The following is a 21,736-nucleotide window of genomic DNA, read 5'->3' on the forward strand; positions in this document are numbered from 1 at the left end:
GCAAATACTATAGTAAATTTAAATAGAGGGAAATACTTGTGTGGGAGATGAAGAAAACCTTGTTATAAGAGTACCAATAGGAGCCGCTAACAATACGTCTTGGCCCCTCCCTGCGCGCGATGAGAGGCGAGATTGGACCTGTGCAGGTGCATCACGGGGGCATGGCGAGGAGGAGGGGTCGCTGCTCCGCTGCCTCAGTGGACCAGACCCGTGCGGAAACTAAAGAGGTGCGAGGAGTCCTTTAGGACACATTTTAAGGATTTTTGAACACTGAACAGCGCATGGTAAGTGAAACTAGTCGCTCAAAGAGGGGGGGGAAAAAAGAAAGCTGGAGAAACGTAGATTTTACACTAAACCTGCTGTAGCGCAGCATGTCCGCAATGGATGGGCATTTCTATTTTGTGCTCCACGGGTTATCGTACAATCATTCATTTCTAAATCGAAACGAATGTGATGAAATCCGTCAGTATGGTGCATTGCAACAGGTGAACATTTAAGATGAGCAGTGAAGATATTTACATCCGGTCGGTCAAGTCTTAAGTGTAACTGGAGCCATCAACAGCGGGCCTAAAAGCAGCCAAATAGGTTTCTTCAGCTCTATCGACCTACTGAGTACTTAAGTGCGCACTTTGTTTGTCTTCTTGAGTAAACCTCTTCTGCTGTTGCATGTCGGGGTCATAACCTCTGGCCCCCTCTTAAACCTGCCTTGACCCATTTAAAAGTGACCAGATGTTGAAAGATAACACGGAAAATGAACATGTTTGAATTGAAAAGGTGTTTTGAGAGATGTCATTTGAAGTGGTAGCTCAGGTTTACCTGTAAGAGCGTGACTGTGTGTGTGTGTGTGTGTGTGTGGTTTTGCATGATTTAGTCTGTCTGCACACAAGTCTTAATTTGGGGTGTTTTAATCTCAAACATTTTCTTCATCCAGTGTCCTAGTAGTTTAAGAAATAAAGCTACCCACTGAAGACTGTGGTTGCCAGCTTGCCCGTGCAACACCTTACCGTGCATACCAGGACATTTTCAATCAAAGCTGGTTGTGGCTTTTAATCACAAAGTCCCATTGTGGGGGAAAAAGTTTCCACATTTGTTATTCAGTTCTTTTAAAAGTGGCTATTTCAGGTGACTCACCCTGAAATAATTGAAACCATTGTTTGGCACCTCCAAGTACAGGCCAGGAGGTCTTGGGATTTTTGTATGATGTTGGTCCAAAAACAAGCCCTGCTTACTAATGACAGACTACAGAGTGGAGGCACTTTCCAACCTGCCAACCAATTAAAAGCAGACGGCACATCCATGGCTTAGGACTTCCTTTAAAAACAACATCGTGAATACATTTCAAGGAATGTCCCAGTTTGCATTTTTATTTTTGTCGTTTTGTCACGTCCGTCCTCTTTATCCCGCCCCAACACACACACACACACACACACACACACGCACACAGAGGATATTATGGCCGAGCTCATCAGCAGCCAGAGTTCATCAAACCTTGTCTGCAGCCGTTCAACTTCTTCTGCGTACCCAGCGATGAACATACAGAATGAGGCAGGACGGGTTGTTAATCCTCATTCAGACGTTCACTCAATGAACAGTTAATCAGGTACACCTGTGTGATTGAATTGCATTTATTATAGCAGCCTGGCATTGAGTCCTGTCTTTATATGAAGCCTGTAAAGATTGTTTTAGTTTGGGTACATTCCACAGTTCAAAAACACAAATACACAATTTGTATATTTTTTTATTCCTCTATTGGCCTGCCGCCAGTGTATTGCACATAACTGTGTTGTTAGGTGTCAGTCATGAAGCATCTCTTCATTCAGTCCTCTTTGCTTTCTACTACACTGACCACACTTCACTTCTCCTGCAGAGCTGTGAACCTCAATTTGACATTCCTTTCAACTTGATGGCAAGTCTTCCCGTAGAATAAAAAAAAGATCCAAAATAAATGCAAAAACAACATTACATTTGTTCAGGTCACAAGAAGATTGAAGGAATAAGAAAAAAAAAAGGTTTCACTTGCACAAAACTCAACTTTTCTGTCATCTTAGCTTTTTTGCTTGTGAGATACTGGAAACGTTCAGCGCTTCAAGCCTGCCGAAACAGTTCAAATGCAACAGTATATGAATGAAAACCCACACATGACCTCTGTACACACTCCCGTCTCACATTTTCCTCTCTTAACACACACACTCCTCTTTTCTCTTTGGTGTATTTTGTTGCTTCTTGTTGCTAAGTGTGTGCCCTTGTTTATCATTCCAGGTCTCTCGACATGCAGCCTGATATCAATCTCTTCCTCCTCTTAACGCTGCTGCTTCTTCAAGGTTGGCTGATTATTACTTTTTTTACATTCAGTTTCAGTTGATGACAACCTTCTGCGCCTTAAGTATTCAGAATCTTTTGATCGTTTTGGAATGTTTTTAATGTACCAATAAGGCTGCAAATGTCACTTAAAATCATTTTTTAGGGAGCATACGGCAAAATACACGACGGAGGCCGAGAACAGCCGTGCTTGCAATTTATACTTGAATGCCGTTGTCTCGAGGTCACGTATATCCACGTATGTGACAGTACACAACCTTCTCATCTTTATACACTATTTTTTGGCTCAGATGAGAATACCTTGTTATGAAGTTAGACCTTTTGTACATCCACAGTCCAACCAAGAAAAGAAACAAGCTCCAGCCACCTAGAAGCAGAGTAGCGCTGGTCGTGGTACCTTTTTATTATAATAAGATAATAAGCTACATTTTTGCTGTGAGGTAGTTGAGAAAGTCAATTCTTTGTCGGACAGGAAGCCAGTGCAAAGACCTCAGAACTGGAGTGATGTGGTCCACCCTCCTGGTCTTAGTGAGGACTCGAGCTGCAAAAAGAAATTTAGCTTCAAATTTTATCGTAGTCAGTTTCTCGCTCTCGGACACGAGAGTGTCGGTATTTGCCTGAGGGGGGAGGCGGGAGTCATGGGGCAATATAATCGGAGGTGTTTTCAAAAATGACAGCTTTAACACCATCTCAAGTATTTATTACTGGTCATTTTAAGACTTTGAACTTGAGAAAACCCTTTTTCCTCCTGTGCTGACAACACAGATAACCTGTTGCAGTATTTCACCAGCTAGATATTTATGTCGTCTGTCAAGTTACATTCCCATATAGGTCAGAGCTGATCCCAGTTTTAACTCTGATGTGAAGGGAGTATTCTTGTTGGGGTATACCTGCTTATTGTCTTGCTACTTGTTTCCCGCTATGTTTTCATTCACGTTGACGGTACACAGTCATTTAGCTCGACGTGTTTTTGCTGAACAGACAGACTTTTTGTTCAGAGCAGTGGGGGCCCCCCTGACCATGAGCAAGCAGCTTGCCAAGACCCGAAGCCTTCACAGTCAGGAGGGCTTTGGGGCTGGACTGACGTTGGAATTCGGAGCAGATGAAAGGGTTAGGATGGAGAAAAGTTGGGAGCTAAGGGAGTTCCAGGTGTTACTTTTCTTTCACGATTCTGGTGGATTTTACACCTTGATGATCTCATGTAGTTTGACAGTTGCTCCCCTCTGTCAGGTGTTTTTTTTAGTCCGATACACTCCTTGTCAATTAGCCTTTTGCTTTTGACACATACACCACTAGTCTCCTAAAGATAACTCATCAACGTCTTTGTTAAGTTGCAGCTGATGTTTTTCAGAATTAATCTTTTGATTCATGTGGAGATGGATGTAAAACCACTCGAGCGCTTCGTCTCCGCGCCGGACAAATGCTTTTGTGAGCCGTCGGGGTTACCGGGGACAACGAGGCGTGTTCACATGGGTCTCTGAACAGGAAATCACAAATCCCCTCGCTCCTCTCTGGGCTGTACGTGTGCCTGAATAGAGCCACGTCCATTCAGTGAATGGAGCAAAAACAATGGCTTTCTTCACTTGTCCACTCACATTAGCTCTGAATCCTTAATCATCCATCGCAGAGGGTCACGTGGGAGTCAGCAAACTGTATTGGCTCAAGGAACAGCATCCCATTTATGATTTCATGTTACTGCTCTCGTTATTGCTCGAATGTTTTTGTTTTAAGGCACCGAATAGACACAGTTAACATGAAAAAAGTTGAGTTTTACAGATCAGCGTGAGTGTTTTTAGCGCTTCATTTTTGTCTTATTTTCAGATGTATGTGCGTAATACAGTGTAAACACGGTTTGTGTCGACGTCTCTGCGTTGTTTGTTTCTCCTAGTTCAGCAGGGCTCCTCAGTGCAGGAGATCCAAACGAGCCATGACAACATCCAAAAGATCAGCTCAGCAGGAGAAAGTGAGTCGAGAGAAGATTCTGAGGGGAGAAGAATGAGGCGCACCTCTGTGTACAAAGACAGACAGAATGTGTAGGGTCTGATACAGGCCGAGTTTTTAAAGTACGACGCAGTGAAGTTCTTGTAATTATCTTACAAATGAGAAAAGTAGAGTGGCAAGAATTTGGACGAATGCTTTGAGGTGGTGGGTGGTCCTATTGGCCCGGTGTCTGTGTCATAGAGGAACAGCTTTCCCACACGCAGACGGGCGGCTCGCTCTCCTCATCTGTAACGGCCCTCTTCACGATCGGGGCCGCACATCCTGACATTACAGCAACACTGCAGATTATTGACGCCTCCAGCGAGTTCAAACGTGCTTTTCGCTCGCTGATTGTTTTGTGAGTTTGCTGCTGGGAAAATAAAAATGAGCTGTGGCATGCTCTGCTGCTTCCCTCTAATTATGTCACGGTGTTATTTTTCATCTGCTGCAGACAATTTGATCCCTAACCGGGATAATCCCATCATGCCCCATAGACAACAACAGAATAGGAACTCTTTGCCAGAAATGAAATAAAGACAATGAATGAGTTTGGACCTAGATATCCAGAGTGTTTACCTCTCTGTGTGTGTGTGTGTGTGTGTGTGTGTGTGTGTGTTTCCTTGGGAAGTGATGCAGTGTTCAGCAGCCATGGATATCCTCTTCCTCATGGATGGTTCTTACAGCGTGGGGAAGGGCAGCTTTGAGAGGTCCAAACACTACGCAATCAAGCTCTGTCAAGCCCTGGACATCAGACCAGACAAGGTTTGAGTTCTGTCTGTTCTTTTGTCTCTCTCTCTCTCTCTCTCGCTCTCTCTCTCTCTCATGTCAATCATATTCATGTCATTCCACTCTCTTGCAGGTGCGAGTCGGCGTGATTCAGTTTGGTTCCTCTCCTCGGCTGGAGTTCGCCCTGGACTCGTACACCTCAAAACAAGAGCTGAAGAAGCACATGATGAAGATTTCTCACAGGTGTGTTTCTCCTCTCAATTCATCCTCAAGACAGTTGATATTTCGGGATGCAAAAAGACTTATTATGGTGTGATTTGGAGTGGGTGGTAGGATGGACGTCTGTTTTTATCCGTAGAAGATGATACACAATGTCATTCACAAAGTCAAATCGAGCTATTACAGTTATTTAACAAATGGAAGACGGTGAAATAGTTTCTTATTTTATGTTGATGACACCTGAGCCAGTTCCATTCACCCATTTTCACGTGAGTCTCTATCAGAGATGAGAAGGAATTGGGTTCAACAGAAATGTCTTATTAATGTCTATTTTTATACAAACAAGATGTCTGTAGTGATGAGAACCTTCATGCTCGTAACCTTTTAGCACGCTGAAACTAAACGGTTGTTTCGTTTAGTTTTAGGAACACAACCAGAATGAATGAGTTGCAAAACAGAGCATGAACAAAATTGCAAACCTTTTACATATATGTTACATGATCTGGACTGGATTTAGTCCAAAAACACTGAACTACACACACATTCAGAGGTAGTGCAAATGCTCCCTGGAAAGGAAAACAAATTAATTTCAGATTAGAAGGGGACACCACTGGTGGTTAGTGGATATTGGATAAGTGCATAAGCCAAGCAAGAGGAAGGTAATTTGGCCGTGTGTGTGTGTGTGTGTGTGTGTGTGTGTGTGTGTGTGTGTGTGTGTGTGTGTGTGTGTGTGTGTGTGTGTGTGTGTGTGTGTGTGTGTGTGTGTGTGTGTGTGTGTGTGTGTGTGTGTGTGTGTGGTTTGGGAGTAACATTTTGCCATCTGGGTTCAAATTGCTATCCGTGTTATGAACCTATTGGCTGTCACATCGCCTCAAATCAAACTAGGACGGTGTAGCGTCGTCATATAGGTGTATGTTTATTGATGCATTATTAGTGCTTCACTGTTTCTGTTTGATTTTCTGTCATTTACACGACAAACAACAATATTCTAAACTCCCACTTTACAATATTTCTCGCTTCTCTTGACCAAAACTTGAGTAAAGTGTGTGGTTACATATGACAGTGCTGCAGTTAACTGTTTAACATAAAAAGTGTGCCAGAGACTCCACAATAATTCATTTTTAGTTCAGGGGCTAAATCCACACTGTTGAAATAGTTGCCTGTGTAAATTAGCTTTTTCAAGGATTTAGACTTTAAGTCTTGAGGAAAAGATGTATTTTATTGTCTGAAAGGGGATAAAAGTTGCAAACGCTACTTACTTCTTCTGAATCCAGCTAGAAGTACTTTTGTTCACAGCTTGTGAAATGTAACATGTGGAGCATAAAAGAGCATTTCAATCTGCACTTGAATGCTGAGAAACCAACACCTCGTGTCGTTGACATTAATCTGTTCATGGGAGCGAAGATATTTTCATCATGCCCGAAGGCCTTTGAACCTTCCACCATATTGTTCAGCAGGTTCAGCGCTCCAAGCAGACATAGCGTTGTTGTCACAGCTGAGTGATATGACAGGATGGCATCTAAGCACCTCCCTACCTGCACTACCTTTGTTTCAGCAGCTCTGTCTCCTAACAACCACCAAACGCTGTCAATCTCTTTATTTTGTGTCAAGTGGTGAGATTGAAAGAGGCTCCAGCTCTGACTGACATTTGTGTCTTTATGAAAAAAATGCAATCGTTTTTAAATGGGTTTCTTTAGCCCTCGGGGTGGTGAAACTTCAGACAACGCTCAGACACTTCTACGTGCATTTGCAGTCCAAGAACTAAAAGAGGAATGTGGTTTACTTTGGCAGTGATACGCAGTAGATTATGAACTCTGCTGGCTCCTGCAGTGCATTACATATTCTCGAATTGTTCTGTGTCCGTGTTCTAACAATAACAACATAAAAACTACTCTTCTCTGAACTCCCAGGGGAGGTGCCACCCAGACGGGTCTTGCTCTCAAGTACGTGCTGAGGAAGGGTTTCCCGGGCGGTCGTAACTCCTCCACCGCGGCCCAGATCGCCGTCCTCTTGACAGATGGGAGGTCTCAGGGCAACACGGCGCAGGCGGCCGCACAGCTCAAAGAGACGGGCGTGGTCTTGTTTGCTGTGGGCATTCGCTACCCAAAGTATGTTCTGTGGCTGGAAAACGACAATAGGTTAAAACCACTACTTTTTCCTTGCAGTGCACTCTCTCTAAAAAAACAACAACCTTGTTTCCCACCTTGTTTCCAAGGTGGGAAGAGCTACATGCTTTGGCCAGTGAGCCGATGGAGAGCCACGTGTTCTTTGCCGAGCATTTCGACGATGCTGTCAATGGCCTGTACACCACACTGAGCACCTTCTCTGTCTGCAACGCCACACCTGCAGGTGGGATTCCTCTGCCACACAACAGCCCTCTCCCTTGCTCACCCTTTGTGTTTCTCTCCCGAACTCATTTTTGTCCCCACATGTCACCACCTCAATCCTCATGTTTTGTTCCCCAGGCTGTCAGGTGGAGTTGTTTCCCTGTGAGAGGAAAACACTGGAGACTGTGAAAGAGTTGCAGGGGAATTACATGTGTTGGAAAGGCTCCAAGGGGTATTCCCCGCACACGGCTCTCTGTCCATACTACAGGCAAGTGTGCAAAAAGGCATGAATTTCGCAAATTTCTTCCTGAGGTCACAAAGTCTGAACTTTTACAAGAGAAAGCCCAACTATTCACTGAAACTGGAGACGCCGTTGTTCATAGCTTCAACGTCACATTCAAATCAAAATCCCTGACAATTTCGATATAATTGAATTATACGATTCTTGTAAATCACTAATAATAATAATAATAATCATACATTTTATTTATATAGTGCTTTATATCACCGTCAGGGTGAGGGTGTCAATGAAAACAAGTTGTAATTCTGTCACAACCTCCCAGGGCAATTACACTGTCCTTTGACTCAATTCATTTCACAGCACATTGCAACTTTACCACCATGAAATGGCCGAAGCCAATCGGAGCTCACAGTTTGAAGAACCATCACAACTTTTCATTTGATCTTACACTGAACTGTCCAGCAATTCGTTTTCAAAAAAGGCTGAATTTCAAACTTTAAAGTTTTAGGTACAGCACAAAGTAGAACTGCTGCTTGTTCAATACTGTAAAACGGGTCCAAATATTCAAATTAATCTTAGCTAAAGAAAATTGCAATTTAAGTGAGTGACAGCTCGTTTGTACGTCACTTTGGACAAACACATCTGTCAAATGAATACATGTAAATATATAATGCCTTCCCTGTGTGTCGGAAGGCATATTTTGCAGCTTATTAACTCATAGGCCAGCCTCAATGTTTGTATTTACGTCCTAGAACTGCCAAAACAGAGCCGATGTGAAAATGCAAATTTTCTTTTCTTCAGAGAAGAAGAAAAAAAAAGCAAGTTGTTCCTCGCAAAATTCACTTTCAACCTGCCAAAACGAGTGCATTTTGTGTCAATCCAAATGTGTGTGCTGCAGGTACAACAAGGTTTACAAGAGACACCAGACAGTCTGCCATCGTACTCTCTGTCCAGGTAACAACACACTGTTCTTTCTCTTTCTTTCTCTCTTTGAGATGGCGTTTGTGTCACACCCTTCCATTCTCTCTCTCTCTCAACACGGTACCGTAGATCCCTGCGACTCTCAGCCCTGTCTGAACGGTGGAACATGTGTGTCAGACGGTCAGGAGGGTTACCACTGCGTATGTCCACCTGGCTATGGAGGACACCCACACTGTGGTCAGTACACTGTCCCTGTACTTACTGAGCTATTAGGCTGCATACCATCTCTCAAACTAACTTGACCCTCCTCAGCTCCTGTATTATCGCTGGACTGCTCCGTAGACCTGCTGTTCCTGATGGAGGGCTCGGCCACGCTCACCTTGGAAGGCTTTCTCCGCCTCAAGTCCTTCTTGAAGCGCTTCCTGCGCACTGTGATCGGGTCCAGCAAAGTCGGCCTGGCAGTCTTCGGTGGAGAGACCCGAGTCGAGGTCCCGGTGGACAAGTTCAAAGGGGACCTGAAGGGTTTGCTTCGGGCTGTGGAGGCACTTCAACCAATCGGCGGCGAGACCCTGACAGGCCAGGCTCTTCACTACGTCACACGTCAAGGCTTCGTGAGCGCGCCGGTCTTTGCCGACGTCACGGACGACCTGCCCCGCGTGGTGGTGCTGCTCACTGCCACTCCTGCTGTCGACGAGGTGGTAGAACCCTCTAAGTATGCACGAGACAGAGAGATCTTCCTGATAGGGGTGGGACCAGATTACCTCAGGGGACAACTGAATAACATCACAGGAAATCCCCAGAGGACTATCACCTACACACCACCTGAGTTCAGTGCCAAGATCCCTGAGCTCAAGGCTAAGATCTGCAGTGTGGATACACAAGGTACTGACTGATTGGCTGACCACTTACTGCCTCATAAAATATCCAAATTGTCATTCGGATCCAGTTGTTCCAAATGTATCATGATGTAATCATGAATCCATGAAGAATCATTTGATCAGCATTTCTTAGAAAGCGTGATAAGATGCATCTTTAAATCTCCCTTAGCTGGCTCATATTAGATTAATAAACCATCCAGGGTTACGTGATGATTTGTATGTTTTATTTGGTACTAATTGTCAATATTAACAACATTATTCTTTGTTTTTTTTTGTTTTCAGGTTGTCTAGGCCAAGCAGTGGACCTGGTGTTTGCCCTGGATGCCTCAGGTGGTGTCAGCCCTGATAACTTCGCCATCCTGCGCAACTTTGTTCGCATTCTCACCGTCCAGTTCGACATCAACCGAGACGTGGCCCAAGTGGCACTTGTGGCCTACAATCGCAGAGCCACCACCGTCTTCAACCTCGACACCCATGAGACCGGTTCCGCCGTCCTCAAGGCCGTGGACGGCGCCAACTACATGGGTGGAGTGGCTTCAACGGGCGCGGCTCTGCTTCACATCCACTCCGACGTCCTGACGGTGGCCAAAGGCGCGCGGCCCGGAGTCAACAAGGCCGTCGTGGTGGTGACGGGCGGTTCAGGCGGGGACGACGCTGCTGTCCCAGCTCAGAAGATAAGAGAAAACGGAGTGTCAGTGTTTGTGATTGGAATCGGGGACATACAGAAAGAGAGGCTGGTGCAGATTGCTGGTTCAGAGGAACACACGATTGCGGTGTCGTCTTATGAGGATCTCAAGTATTTTGAGGATGTGCTGGTGCAGATGCTGTGTTCGGGTGAGAATAATAAAGGGAAAGTACCAAACCGTTTCAGGGCAGCTTGTTGATTCCTGTTCTGTGGATATAGGAGGAAGTGGTTGAGATTCAGAAAAATATGGGAAATGCTCAGGGACCTGGGCAAAATATGAATTTGTGAATGTTATGGTGACAGGCTGATTTATTCATTTCTTTCTATCAGAGGTTAAAAAGCCGGTAAACCTGTGCAAGCCCAACCCATGTCTGAATGATGGGGCCTGCATTCTGTCTGGAGGGAGCTTCCGCTGTCAGTGCGACGGCTATGAAGGACCACACTGTGAAAGAAGTCAGTGGCATTAATGAGTCTTCTTTCCTTAGTTCACTCCTTAGCTTCCACCTTTTATGATCATTTCACAGGTCTGGTGGTCTGACGTTTTCTTGGTACTTGCACAACAAGACGATGTTTTAAAGTTGGGATTGCCACTGTCACAGCTGTGGTTTGTCCGTAGGAAGCAGCAGGCCTTCATCCAGAGGAGATCTCCCGAGGCCTGCTGGTCTCAGGAAGAAGAGCAGGCAGAAGAAGAGTCACCAGGAGCTCCTGCATCGCTACAAACTGCACCACAGGAGACATGCTGCCTGATAAACACACACACTATTCACAGAAACAAGGACCCCTAAGGACCAAGGATGTTTGCGGGTTCACAGTGGAGTAAAGGGAAAACGAATTTCACTGTTTCAACATATAAACTTGCACTCAAACTTAAACACGTGCCTTCAAACTGTATGCATTTCTACTTTGTGTCCTAGTTTGTCACTGTACTCACTGTTGTGCAATTGTTGCAATACGGTTCTGTTGTCTATTCAAAGATGGAAACTATTATATTATGTTGTAGTGTATATCTGTGTCATGGTTTCATTATTTCCATTGAATAATCCCAAAAAGGCTCAATACCAAATTATCTTCTTTATGTTTCAATCAATACATCTTTTTTACAATAGGCCTCCTCAACTGATTGAAGTTAAAAAGATGATTGTTTGCTCTCACTAATGAATACAATTTTATCATTTTTGTATTATAAATATTTTTTAAATATGTGTATATGTATTTCTTGATTAGTTAGCAGCACTATAGTATATTACACTTACTATAAATCACTTTGTATTTAACTTACTCTGTACTTTACTACTGTCACTTCTGGGGGAAAGAAACCAAATTTCTATCATCTATGATTTGTCAATCCAGCTTTAGTAAAAACAATCTAAATAAACAATCTAAGTTACTAAAACGATATATTTGAAATGGCTAGCCATCTAAATATTAGCCAAAGTCAAATTTAAACACTTGATGCCAGGCGAACATCCTGTTATCAAATGACGCCGGCTCACGAACTCTTTATTACTTGATAAGTGAGAAGTGACTGAGTTGACTCTGTTTACCGACAGTGAACCTTGGTCCATTTGCAACAGACAGGCTGGACTGACAGATGTAACATGAAAGGCAAAAGGAGACATTTTTATAAACAGATTTCAAGCCAGTATTGTTGTCAGTACATTTTTATTTGAATAAAAAGTGCATTTTTAGCTAGCAATACAACCAAATGAGGCTGAATAACGGTGTACATATATTTACATCTTGGCGACCAGCATACGTGAACCAAGCTACAATCTAGATTGTACAACATTTAGTTGAGGGGTGTCTTTCCGTCATCAAGATCAATTGTTAGACTGGCCAAAATACATCAATGTCCTCCCTTTAGCAAGTGGAGAAAAACAACTACGATCATCCAGGGGTGTTTGAGAAGACGGCTTGTGCGTCTCTCTGATTGGCCTTTCATAGTCTTGGCAAGGAGGCTGATGAGGATGAGTGAGAACACTGATTTGTCTGTCTGGCCTGTGAACACGGCGGTTCCTGGTGCGGACAGCAGACCGCACCAAAATAAATTTGTGGATTTGAGAGGTCAAAGGTGCATCCAGGTTTCCCTCTAGGAGGTGGATTTCTTCTCCCATTCCTGTTTATACAAAAAAAAGGATGAAATTTAGGTATTCTGACAGTATAAAGTAGATACAATAATAATTATACCTGTTGAAATACACATGTGTGTGCTGCGTGGAAGTGAAATATCTTGTTCCACTGATGCGCGTGTGCTTTTTTTAGACTCACCTTTGCTTTCTGCAGGACTTTGCCTTTGGTGGCCATGATGGAGGCAGGTCTGTTCTTTAGCGCAGAGGAGGAGTTGACTGGGTCTGCGCTGATGCTGCTGTTGTAGGCTTGGGAGGAGGATGATGATGATGATGATGTTGATGAAGATGTCTGGGGAGCAGGCAGGGTCGCTGCTTTAGGCTGAGGGTAAAATGATAGAGGAGTCGTTAGAGAGTGACTAGAGAGAGTGAAAAGCTTTCCCCCCGATGACCTGCACACTGACCGTTTGTGTGTCCTGGAGGCTGCTGTCCAGTGTGGTTCCCAGTGTGAAAGGCCCCGACTCCACCTTCTTCAGACTTTCCTTCACCTCCACCAGTCGCAGCTCCACCTCTACCCTGCGGTGCTCCGCGTCCCGACACGCCTCCTCCCTCTGCTTCAAACGGGCTTCTAATGAGGCCTGCTGCTTGGGGTCTGAGGAGGATAGCAGACATCTGTCAGTCACACAGATCACTGTCAACCTTCAGCAGTGCCACAGGAAGAACAGACGTATACCTTGGCAGGCACTGAGCTCCTCTTTGGTCTCCCTCCTCTCCTTCTTCAGGTTCGACAGGCTGCTCCTCACCTCCTCCCTCTCTCTCTCCAGACGGTCGCGCTCGTCGATGTAGCGGCGCACGTCCGCCTCCGTGCGGTTCTTGCCCAGTTTCACTTCGACTGCACCGGGACACCCTGGGAATTAAAGATTGAAAACACATCCTATATTTATCATGACATTTGCTAAAAAATTGCAAAGGGAACTAAAAAGATGCATTCATTCTGAAGAGAAATGAAATCCGGTTCCACTGTAATATAAGTCTGCATTCCACTGTGAAGCTGTGCATTTGACTGTAGGGGATGCAGTGTTTCACTAGAGGGAGCTGTGGTTATGTAAGATTACAACAAAATATTGTCAGACCATTTTTCCCCTTATGTTAAACTTTACTTTCCAAATATCTGAAATAAGTGTGTGAAGGTGGTGGTAGTGATACAGATGAAGCGCTTCTGTCCTCACCCATGGTATGTGCCTTGGGCCGCAGGGCGTGAGGACTGTGAGGGAGCCCAGCAGAACCCGTGGGGCCTTTATTGATCTGGACCCCGGAGGAGCTGAAGGCCTGTGGGATTCCCACACTCGTCCTCTTGGGGGTCTCCTGGCTTTGGGATGAGGTCTTGACTGGTTGGGTTTGGGGCTGTGGTGGAGTGGGAGTCGGGGCGTTCTCTTGTTCTGGTTTGCTGGTAACAGACTGCGAACTTGTTCCATCTGACACAGGTGTTGCCTCAGTATGGTTAGTTGAAATGACCTGGAAATTGAGGCATTAAATATAGAATTAAAGCACAAAATATAAGATATAAATGCCATGCAAGTAGAATGTAACGGCTATTTATTGTAAATACAGCAAATAAGTCTCTATGACCAACCTCTTTCATTTGAGATGAGGGGTCCTTCTCCTCCTCTACTGGGACTGGGGAATGCCTAGACGTTTCTTTGGCAGGGGCTTTACTCCCACCGGACGTATGGAGGAAGGAGCGTACAGGGATTAGGTCCAGGTAAACCCTGCTGTCAGTGTCCTGTTCTGTTCCCACTGAGTCCTTGGTGTCTTGTGCGCACGTGTCGTTATGTTCCTGAGGACTGTTGTCCTCACTGTCTGGCAGGCCGCTCCCTTCAGCATCCTGTATTGCAAAAAGAGGAGGAAGTGAGTGATGATATGGGAAGTGGCCAGATTTGGGTGAGTCCATGTAAAAATGAAACAGAAATTGAAAATTGATTCGAAAACAACACAGGTTTTTATTCCAAAAAACCAAACACCACCCCAGATGATTTTACTGATTGTTCTTCTCTGTTTGAATCAATCGACATGGATGCTGAAGTAACGACCACCATATTTTTTTACCCTTGTGCACATGATTTGACATGCCTGACCTAATATTAACTTTCTAACATTAACTCTAAAATGATGCTTATTTGTGGCTATTAGAGCTGAAACAGTTGATTGAACTATTAGTCGATCTACAGAAACATAATTTGCAATGATCAATCAGTCGGTGTAAAGGTAATTTACCGGTATATATTACATTTTTATGTGTATGATTTCTTTTTTAAGCTTATATCCTGTTTGTTTGACTTCCTGTCTGTGTGGTTTTCCCTCCTTTTTTCTGTGTATCACCTGTGTTGTATGTGTTCCAGATAACATACCTCTGGATCAGCTATGGACGCCACATCATCATACAGCTCGTCAGAGTTGTGAGCGACAGAGGGTGGGGTGTCTATGTAGGTGTTTGGCTCTGAATACCTCCTCTGCATCAAGCTAGAGAGACAAATACACAGATAGCTCCCAATTGAATGTTGTGCCAAAGTATGCATACACCTTCAAATGGACAGATGTGAGCATCTTACTATAAGGAAGTCTTGGCAGCATTGACGATGCTGGAGATCCTCTCAGCGTTGACGTAGTCGTATGTGAGCTCCTCGGGGTCCGTCTTGCTCCCCGTCTGTGACAGCAAGAGGCCCAGCCAATGGCCCATGTCTGCTGACGTCTTCGCCTGAGAGAGCAGGCCGAAGTGCATTCAGTACAAACTGTGCACTTGCAACATCATGAGTTTGAAACCAGCTCATGGTTTATGACGCATACCATCTGTCACTATGTATTGATACAATTACTTCCAAAATTACTATTTTGGGGGATTCAAACAGCTCGTCTGCTGGAACTGTACGAAGTCACACATGTTGCTTTGGCACATATTTCTGTAATTAAAACAGGTGATGACCTTGTTTTTTGTTTGTTTTGGTAAATACTGCACCGAAGAACCATAAATGTGTCGGAGACTAAAATTCAATTCCATGGCTTATGACCAATGATGCACTGTAGCAGGGTGGTACTGGAAACCTAATGGAAAAGGGTGTAACATTAGTCCCCACAATCCCAGTACATCCACACCCTTCACACACACACACACACACACACACATATGCACACAAACATGCAGACCACCCTTGCGTGCTCACATATATTACACCGGCTAAGATGGATGTCAGCAGAACGTGATTTCCAAATGACGACATGTTCGTCTCTTTTTGAGAGATGCTGACGTTTCTCTTCTGTCCAGACACGTTCGACTTGTGGTTATTTCTCAGATCAACAGCGACCCGTCCTCGCCTGCAGAGTAGCGCTGAAGTAAGCTCTCATCGGAGACAAACAGTTGACGTATTGCAAGCTCCGCCACGTCGTGTGGATGGATGAAAGCAGAGTGGGTTGTTTTGGCATGATGCTTTTATATTTTCTTTTGCTAACATTAGATATTTACACAGCTATAAGCCGTGTTTACTGGAACGAAAAGGAGTTCGCTAGGGCGTTTGCCATTTTTGAAGAATTTGTAAAAAAATGACTCCAATGTTCATTTTGGTGACCATGCGAAATAATAGAAATAATCCGTGTTCACGTTCACTTTCCCCATTGGAGTGAACAGACTCAGGACCTGCCGCTTGTCTGCTAAAACGACGGGGCAGTGGTGAAACCCACGAGACAGATATACAGGAAACTGTCTCTCAGTGGGTGACTCCTCTCTGAACCGCCTCTGGTTTAACGGCGTCAACTCATTTATTCAGATCCAAATCCAAAACATTATAAAAGCATCAAAAAGCACTGTGGTTGTCTACCTCCAGCGTTGCCAGCTGTGTCCCCTCCATGTTGATCCTAAAGGAGTACAGGTGCTCGGGGCTGGGGTCGGGCAGAACACTGCAGCCCCCCAGGCTCACGGCTGGCTGGCTCATTTTGTTCTTGCCCTTGTCCTGGTAAAACCACAGCTGTCCGTTCTTTATAAGGCACCAGCAGGTCCGCCATTGGCTGTTCACCAACACGTTGAGGTAGCCTGACAGAGGAAAGAGAAAACATTGCTTACGTCAGAGCCAACAGAGCGTTGTGATGCTGTCTTGACGACTGAAATGATCCATTTTTTAAATCAGGAGGCTACGTATGGGAAAATATTGATATGTTTGGTCTGACAGTAACCGTGTCAAAGGACAGGAACTGCACCTGAGTGATAATCAGTACATGCTTTGTGATTTTATAATCTAGCACGACATGGACAGTAGATCTCTGCTCACCTGAGGTGTCCACACATTTCTCTGGACTCTCCAAGGACGAGGGTTTTTTCTTGCCGATGTTCATGAGGTTGCTAAACTTCAACCCGGCACCGTATTTTTTCTTCACTGTTGGGGAGAAGAGATTCTCTCAACCTTTTTTTTTTTGCTATCAGATACAGCTGCACCATGTGCCTAAACCCACATGTTGGACTGAATGCATAGAAACAGAAAAATAAAAAGCCTCACCATCTTTGATTTCGGGAGTCTCCGCATGGCTGTCAGTGCTGCTGCTGCTCTCGGAGGCCACTGAGTATCTCTCACTCAGTTCTCCCTGAAAGTTCAGATCAACATTGTTGTCTGTCGGCATATTCATCGGAAATACAATATATGCAAAAAATTAAAACTGTAACTGAGCCCGATGGCGTTGGGTAGAGCCAATCAAAAGCTCAGGTACTCTAAAGCACATTATGTTCAAAGTAAGCTTACCTTTGTACAAATGAGCCTCGGGGAGTCGGAGGCGGAGTCACAGTTTTCAGCCGGCTTGGGACTGATCTCCTGAATCACCTAATGAACAAGAAGTCGATTGGCGTCGACATATTCAGATTCATTCACATCTTATTTCATGACTGCAGAATTCACTTCAGAATGAGTCGAATATATGATTGTAAAACACGTTTTCGGGGGCCTTACCCTCAACCACTGCTCCGTCTGCTCCTTGCTCTGCAGGCCCAGCACGATGGCCTCCCCTCCCACTGGGATGACTTTCAGTTTGTGCTCTTTCTTCCTCAGCTGCTTCTCCTTGTAGACCACACTGCAGCCCAGCAGACTCACATCCAGCAGAGGCGTCTGCTCCTTGGAGCTCTTGTAGCACTGAGAGGGGCGGAGGTAACACCGAGCATGATGATTGTTCAAGGGCTGACTGCAGCCATCAGAGGAAACGTTTATCCAAATGTTGAACTCTTGGAAAGGACACAAATTAGGGTATTTCCTCAAATATTTTAATATTCATTAAGGGTGAATTATTCTCATCATTCTCAGCCCAAATGAGGACACAACCATAATAGACTGTCCCACTAATGCATTTGTCTACAGGATGATTTATTAGATTAATATTTTCCACTCTAAAAATAAGTGCCAAAACAGGGACAGCATGTGACAGCTAAGTCTCAGAGAGTTTATCATCTATTCTGAGGGTTTGCGTACCTAAATCTTTTTTTCCATGTTCAGTTACATTGAACCGCTGTAATAAACAACCCGCTGTGCCCATGACCTTAATTGTTGTACACTAAACCTCAATGGGGCTTTAATTCAGATTTCCCCGCAATCTTTTACCCACCAGCAGGCGATGGTCTTTGATGACACACAGCTGTTTGGCCCACTGGCCCAGCCACTTCTTCCTCCACAGGAAGGCACAGATACGAGCGTCCTTCATGAGCTCAATGGACGCCTCCGCTGAAGGCCACTGGTGCTGCGCTGATGGTGACTTTTCTCTGATCACTTCCTCTTCATCGTAGGACTCGTACGAACTGCTAACGGCATCCCCATCATCTAAGGAACAGAAATCACAGACGTGATAAGAAACTAAAAAAAGAGGCAAAGTCACAAGTGTGTGTGTGTGTGTGTGTGTGTGTGTGTGTGTGTGTGTGTGTGTGTGTGTGTGTGTGTGTGTGTGTGTGTGGCAGGGGGGCATGAGTAGCAACAACACACATTACACTGTTAAATGAACTTGAGGGACCAAATGATGAGTCAATGCCTGTCTTCTTGAACTTGATGACCTTCTTCAATGGAAGAGGATTTCCTTGCAACAGCCAGGCTGGAAATGAGCCGTTTTGATTGTGTTGATGAAAGACGACGACAGGAAAAAGATATGATGAAAAGGAAAACAGCAAAATGAGTCAAGTGATAAGATGGGCTTGATTAATGACTATTGTCACAAGTCTCAGCTTTGACGTTGTTTCTCCACATGCAAGACGCTGGTCACGGTGGACAATGAGGACTGAGGGCATGCTTATTGGCCCCGTGCACATGCCATACGTAAACACACGCATCCAGTGATAGAGAGGTAGCTACCCCTGTTGATAACAGCGTAGACCACACTGTCAGAGCTCTGCACTCGCATCCAGGGCCCTGAGAGGAGGCCAAAACAGTCCAGATCTACACAACATCAAAGGAAACAGAGAAGAAGAAGAAGAAGAAGAAGAAGAAGAAGAAGAAGGAAGCAAGATTGGGAAAAATATCCAACGCAAAAATGCCTTTAAAAATACTTGTAAATAAATGCAAGAAAAGGAAAACTTTAAATGACTTATTATTTTAATAATTCTTAACCGTTGTGAGTATGTCATAACATATCAAAATGTGTCCAGCACCTCTTAAATAGTCACACATATATATATATATATATATATAATTATGGCTACATTTCCCCCAAAACAAACAAAACGCACCTCAAACAAAGTTAAAGCTGAATTAGACTGATGGCAATATACACCATAATCATGTAGTGAAAATCTGATATGGTGATTTGTGACAGCCAATAATTAAAAGCATTGTTGATTGTTCACGTCATCGATGGTAAAATGAGGTTGTCTGAAGAACAACAACATGCTCCCTCCGGCCAATCTGCGACTCCACGACTTTGCTGTGATGATATTCAACCAACGCAGCAATTCTGAAGAAATACCTTGAGCCTTTTAGCTTTCAGCATTGCACAGAAAGTTGCCACGTTTCTCACCGTGTTACATCGGAGCAGAACAATTAACTCATTCACCACAGCCCAACACACGACATCACCGTCACAGCAGACCAAAGCTTCTTATAGGATGTGCTCATGATGTCTCAGCGCATTATAACTTGTGTTTGCATCGTGACGTACGACTTGGAGTGCATGAAACCGCAGGAAAAAAACAGACATTTTTTCTGTTAACAGTATGCACGTAAGCAAGTGTCACTATGGTGTCGGGCTATTTCCACCATGGTTAACAGCTCAGAGGTTCAGGTTTTCTAAAGAACAAGAAACAAGCAGATGACTGGCCTGATAAGCTTATACAGCACACAACTCATGTGTGGTTTGGGTTAGAAAATACAGCTTCGATATATGTACATGAGCAGCATCTCATTTCTCAAGAAGGGATCACAAACTTTGTCGATAATCAAGTAATGAATCAGCTTTCCTGTGAAACAGGTATGGGGAAGAAGGACGGTAAGAAACACTTGCAGATCACAAGTGATATTATTTATTGTGTGCAAAAAAAAAAAGAAGAAACACAATGTTGATCCAGAGTTCTTACCATTGAAAGTTTCCTCATAGGGCTGAGCCTCCTCGTAGTAACTCTCTGAAGTGGCGATCCAGGCCGGAGCCGCGACTGCAGGTAAAGGGAACGGCTCCCGACCCATCATACCCTGACGCATGAGAGAAGGATGACAGAGTGGTGAGGGAATAGAACACGGTCAGTGATATGCCTTACAACTATAGAGCCTCCATCGAAGTATGTCCAATGAATGAGGAAGATGTCCAGGTTAACATCAATACACATTCACGCAAACAGACGCGCACATTATCGACATGTGTTCTTTCCCCAGGCTGAACATGTGGCTACTTCAGGAGTAGGTAGGGAATTCCTCATGTAACCAATCCTCGTCTGACCCTGTGCACGAGAGAGTTACATGCTTGCCTTCAGGGAAGAGAGAGAGAGAGTGTGTGTGTGTGTGTGTGGGAGAGCGTGGAAAAGAGAGGGATAGCATGTATTTTAATGTGTGTGTATGGGCCCTGTGGCTGTCCTGAAATCAATCAGCAGTCTGGCTTCACTTCTCTGTCTTTCTTGTCATCTCCTGTGTGGTAAAGACGGTCTGTCTGCCCCTTCCCACACGCTGGAAAGCACCAGACTCTCTGCTGTTTGGCAGCTTGAGTGAGTCTCAATTCATTTAAAATATCTCCATGACTACAGTCAGTTAGTCAGCTACACGATCCAAAAATGTATTTTGGAGACATCTGTCATCAGTTTCTGGTTTAGCATGTTATTAAGTTGTGAATCTTGGAGAATTCCCTTGAATACAACCTTTAAAATGTAAAACTGCATGTTTGAATTAAAAATGCAAAAGGCATTTCTCAGCATCGGCTCAGCAGTGAGGAAAACATGAAACAATCTTTTGTGCCGTTCAGGTTTTTGTTTTTTCATCATCTTTTAAATGGCAACACATTGCTGATCTTCGTCTTGTAGGGTGTCATGCATGCACATGTCTGGCAATTGCTGCCAATTCTGTTCCAGTAAAAACAATGTTTCAGAGATACAGTCAGTTATTTGGAAGACAAACACAGATGTTTGTTTTTCTTTGTGAAATTGTGCCCAATGGCTATTCTGCAGCCAATTAAAAAACGATGTATTTCTATTCGTTAAACCCACTTTCCCCCAATTAAGTTCCTGGTTTTTGCAGTTTGTTCAGAGGTCACACTAGAATCACATCATCAGGTGTTTATATTAAAGACATTGAACTCTCACTTTTTGACTTACGCTGACACAGTATGTTGCAACAGAAACTTCCCCCCAGTTGGAATTTCTTCTTTTATTTCCTCAACTTGTGACCACAGCTCTCCAGCTATCTTATCTATGGTGCCAAGCATGAAGATGGGAGATATGCGAGTTTTGTCATGGTACATACTAGAACTAAGACCAGCCAGTGAAGATGAAATCTGTGCAATCTTTCCAGTCTAAAGACAACATTATGACACATCGAGATGGATGATGGAGACGGAAGCCCAGGACTCTTCTGAGGCCAAAGAAGAACTTGTTACGGTACAGGTATCCCCCCTCTTCTAGATTATTATGTGAAATGATTTCATCTATTCTGTTAAAAACATGCAGAAAAAGTCACCATGAGTCAGCATGCTGCAGAAGTCTAATGTTGCTGAATATACTTTTAAAAAGTTTTTCGCAAGTGAACTCTGTGAAACCCGACGAGTTGAATGACAACAAGCGATTTCTTAACGATGTCTAATGTTTCCTCCCGCCACTGATCTGAACACGCTGTCTGTATTCCTTCATATTCACCAAAGGCTGACACATTCTCTGCAAGATCACAGAA

General features: G+C 44.2%; 2 protein-coding genes across 2 annotated transcripts in view; one reads left to right on the plus strand and one right to left on the minus strand.

Moving 5' to 3' along the window:
* The first annotated feature begins 212 nt into the window (after window positions 1-212).
* vwa2 (von Willebrand factor A domain containing 2) lies at window positions 213-11,333 on the plus strand. Its single transcript, XM_079292964.1, has 14 exons — window positions 213-284; window positions 2,260-2,321; window positions 4,208-4,282; window positions 4,928-5,061; window positions 5,159-5,268; window positions 7,155-7,352; window positions 7,460-7,593; window positions 7,710-7,845; window positions 8,711-8,766; window positions 8,863-8,970; window positions 9,046-9,615; window positions 9,894-10,445; window positions 10,627-10,749; window positions 10,913-11,333. The coding sequence occupies exons 2-14, from the start codon at window positions 2,270-2,272 to the stop codon at window positions 11,041-11,043; spliced, it is 2,379 nt and encodes a 792-aa protein (XP_079149090.1). The 5' UTR covers window positions 213-284; window positions 2,260-2,269; the 3' UTR covers window positions 11,044-11,333.
* Window positions 11,334-11,960: 627 nt separating this feature from the next.
* afap1l2 (actin filament associated protein 1-like 2) overlaps window positions 11,961-21,736 on the minus strand; it is a 29,791-nt gene continuing 20,015 nt past the window's right edge. The window contains exons 5-19 of the mRNA XM_079293162.1: window positions 19,945-20,056; window positions 17,994-18,205; window positions 17,348-17,527; window positions 17,144-17,221; window positions 16,904-16,988; window positions 16,679-16,783; window positions 16,232-16,443; window positions 14,972-15,117; window positions 14,771-14,882; window positions 13,996-14,247; window positions 13,592-13,877; window positions 13,096-13,269; window positions 12,827-13,014; window positions 12,565-12,744; window positions 11,961-12,412 (exon numbers count right to left, since the gene is read on the minus strand). Of these exons, the coding sequence (XP_079149288.1) occupies window positions 12,386-12,412; window positions 12,565-12,744; window positions 12,827-13,014; window positions 13,096-13,269; window positions 13,592-13,877; window positions 13,996-14,247; window positions 14,771-14,882; window positions 14,972-15,117; window positions 16,232-16,443; window positions 16,679-16,783; window positions 16,904-16,988; window positions 17,144-17,221; window positions 17,348-17,527; window positions 17,994-18,205; window positions 19,945-20,056 (2,349 nt within the window). The 3' untranslated portion in view covers window positions 11,961-12,385. The remainder of the gene's footprint in view (window positions 12,413-12,564; window positions 12,745-12,826; window positions 13,015-13,095; window positions 13,270-13,591; window positions 13,878-13,995; window positions 14,248-14,770; window positions 14,883-14,971; window positions 15,118-16,231; window positions 16,444-16,678; window positions 16,784-16,903; window positions 16,989-17,143; window positions 17,222-17,347; window positions 17,528-17,993; window positions 18,206-19,944; window positions 20,057-21,736) is intronic.

Source organism: Melanostigma gelatinosum (assembly GCF_949748355.1).
Source record: "Melanostigma gelatinosum genome assembly, chromosome: 21".
Lineage (NCBI taxonomy): Eukaryota > Metazoa > Chordata > Actinopteri > Perciformes > Zoarcidae > Melanostigma > Melanostigma gelatinosum.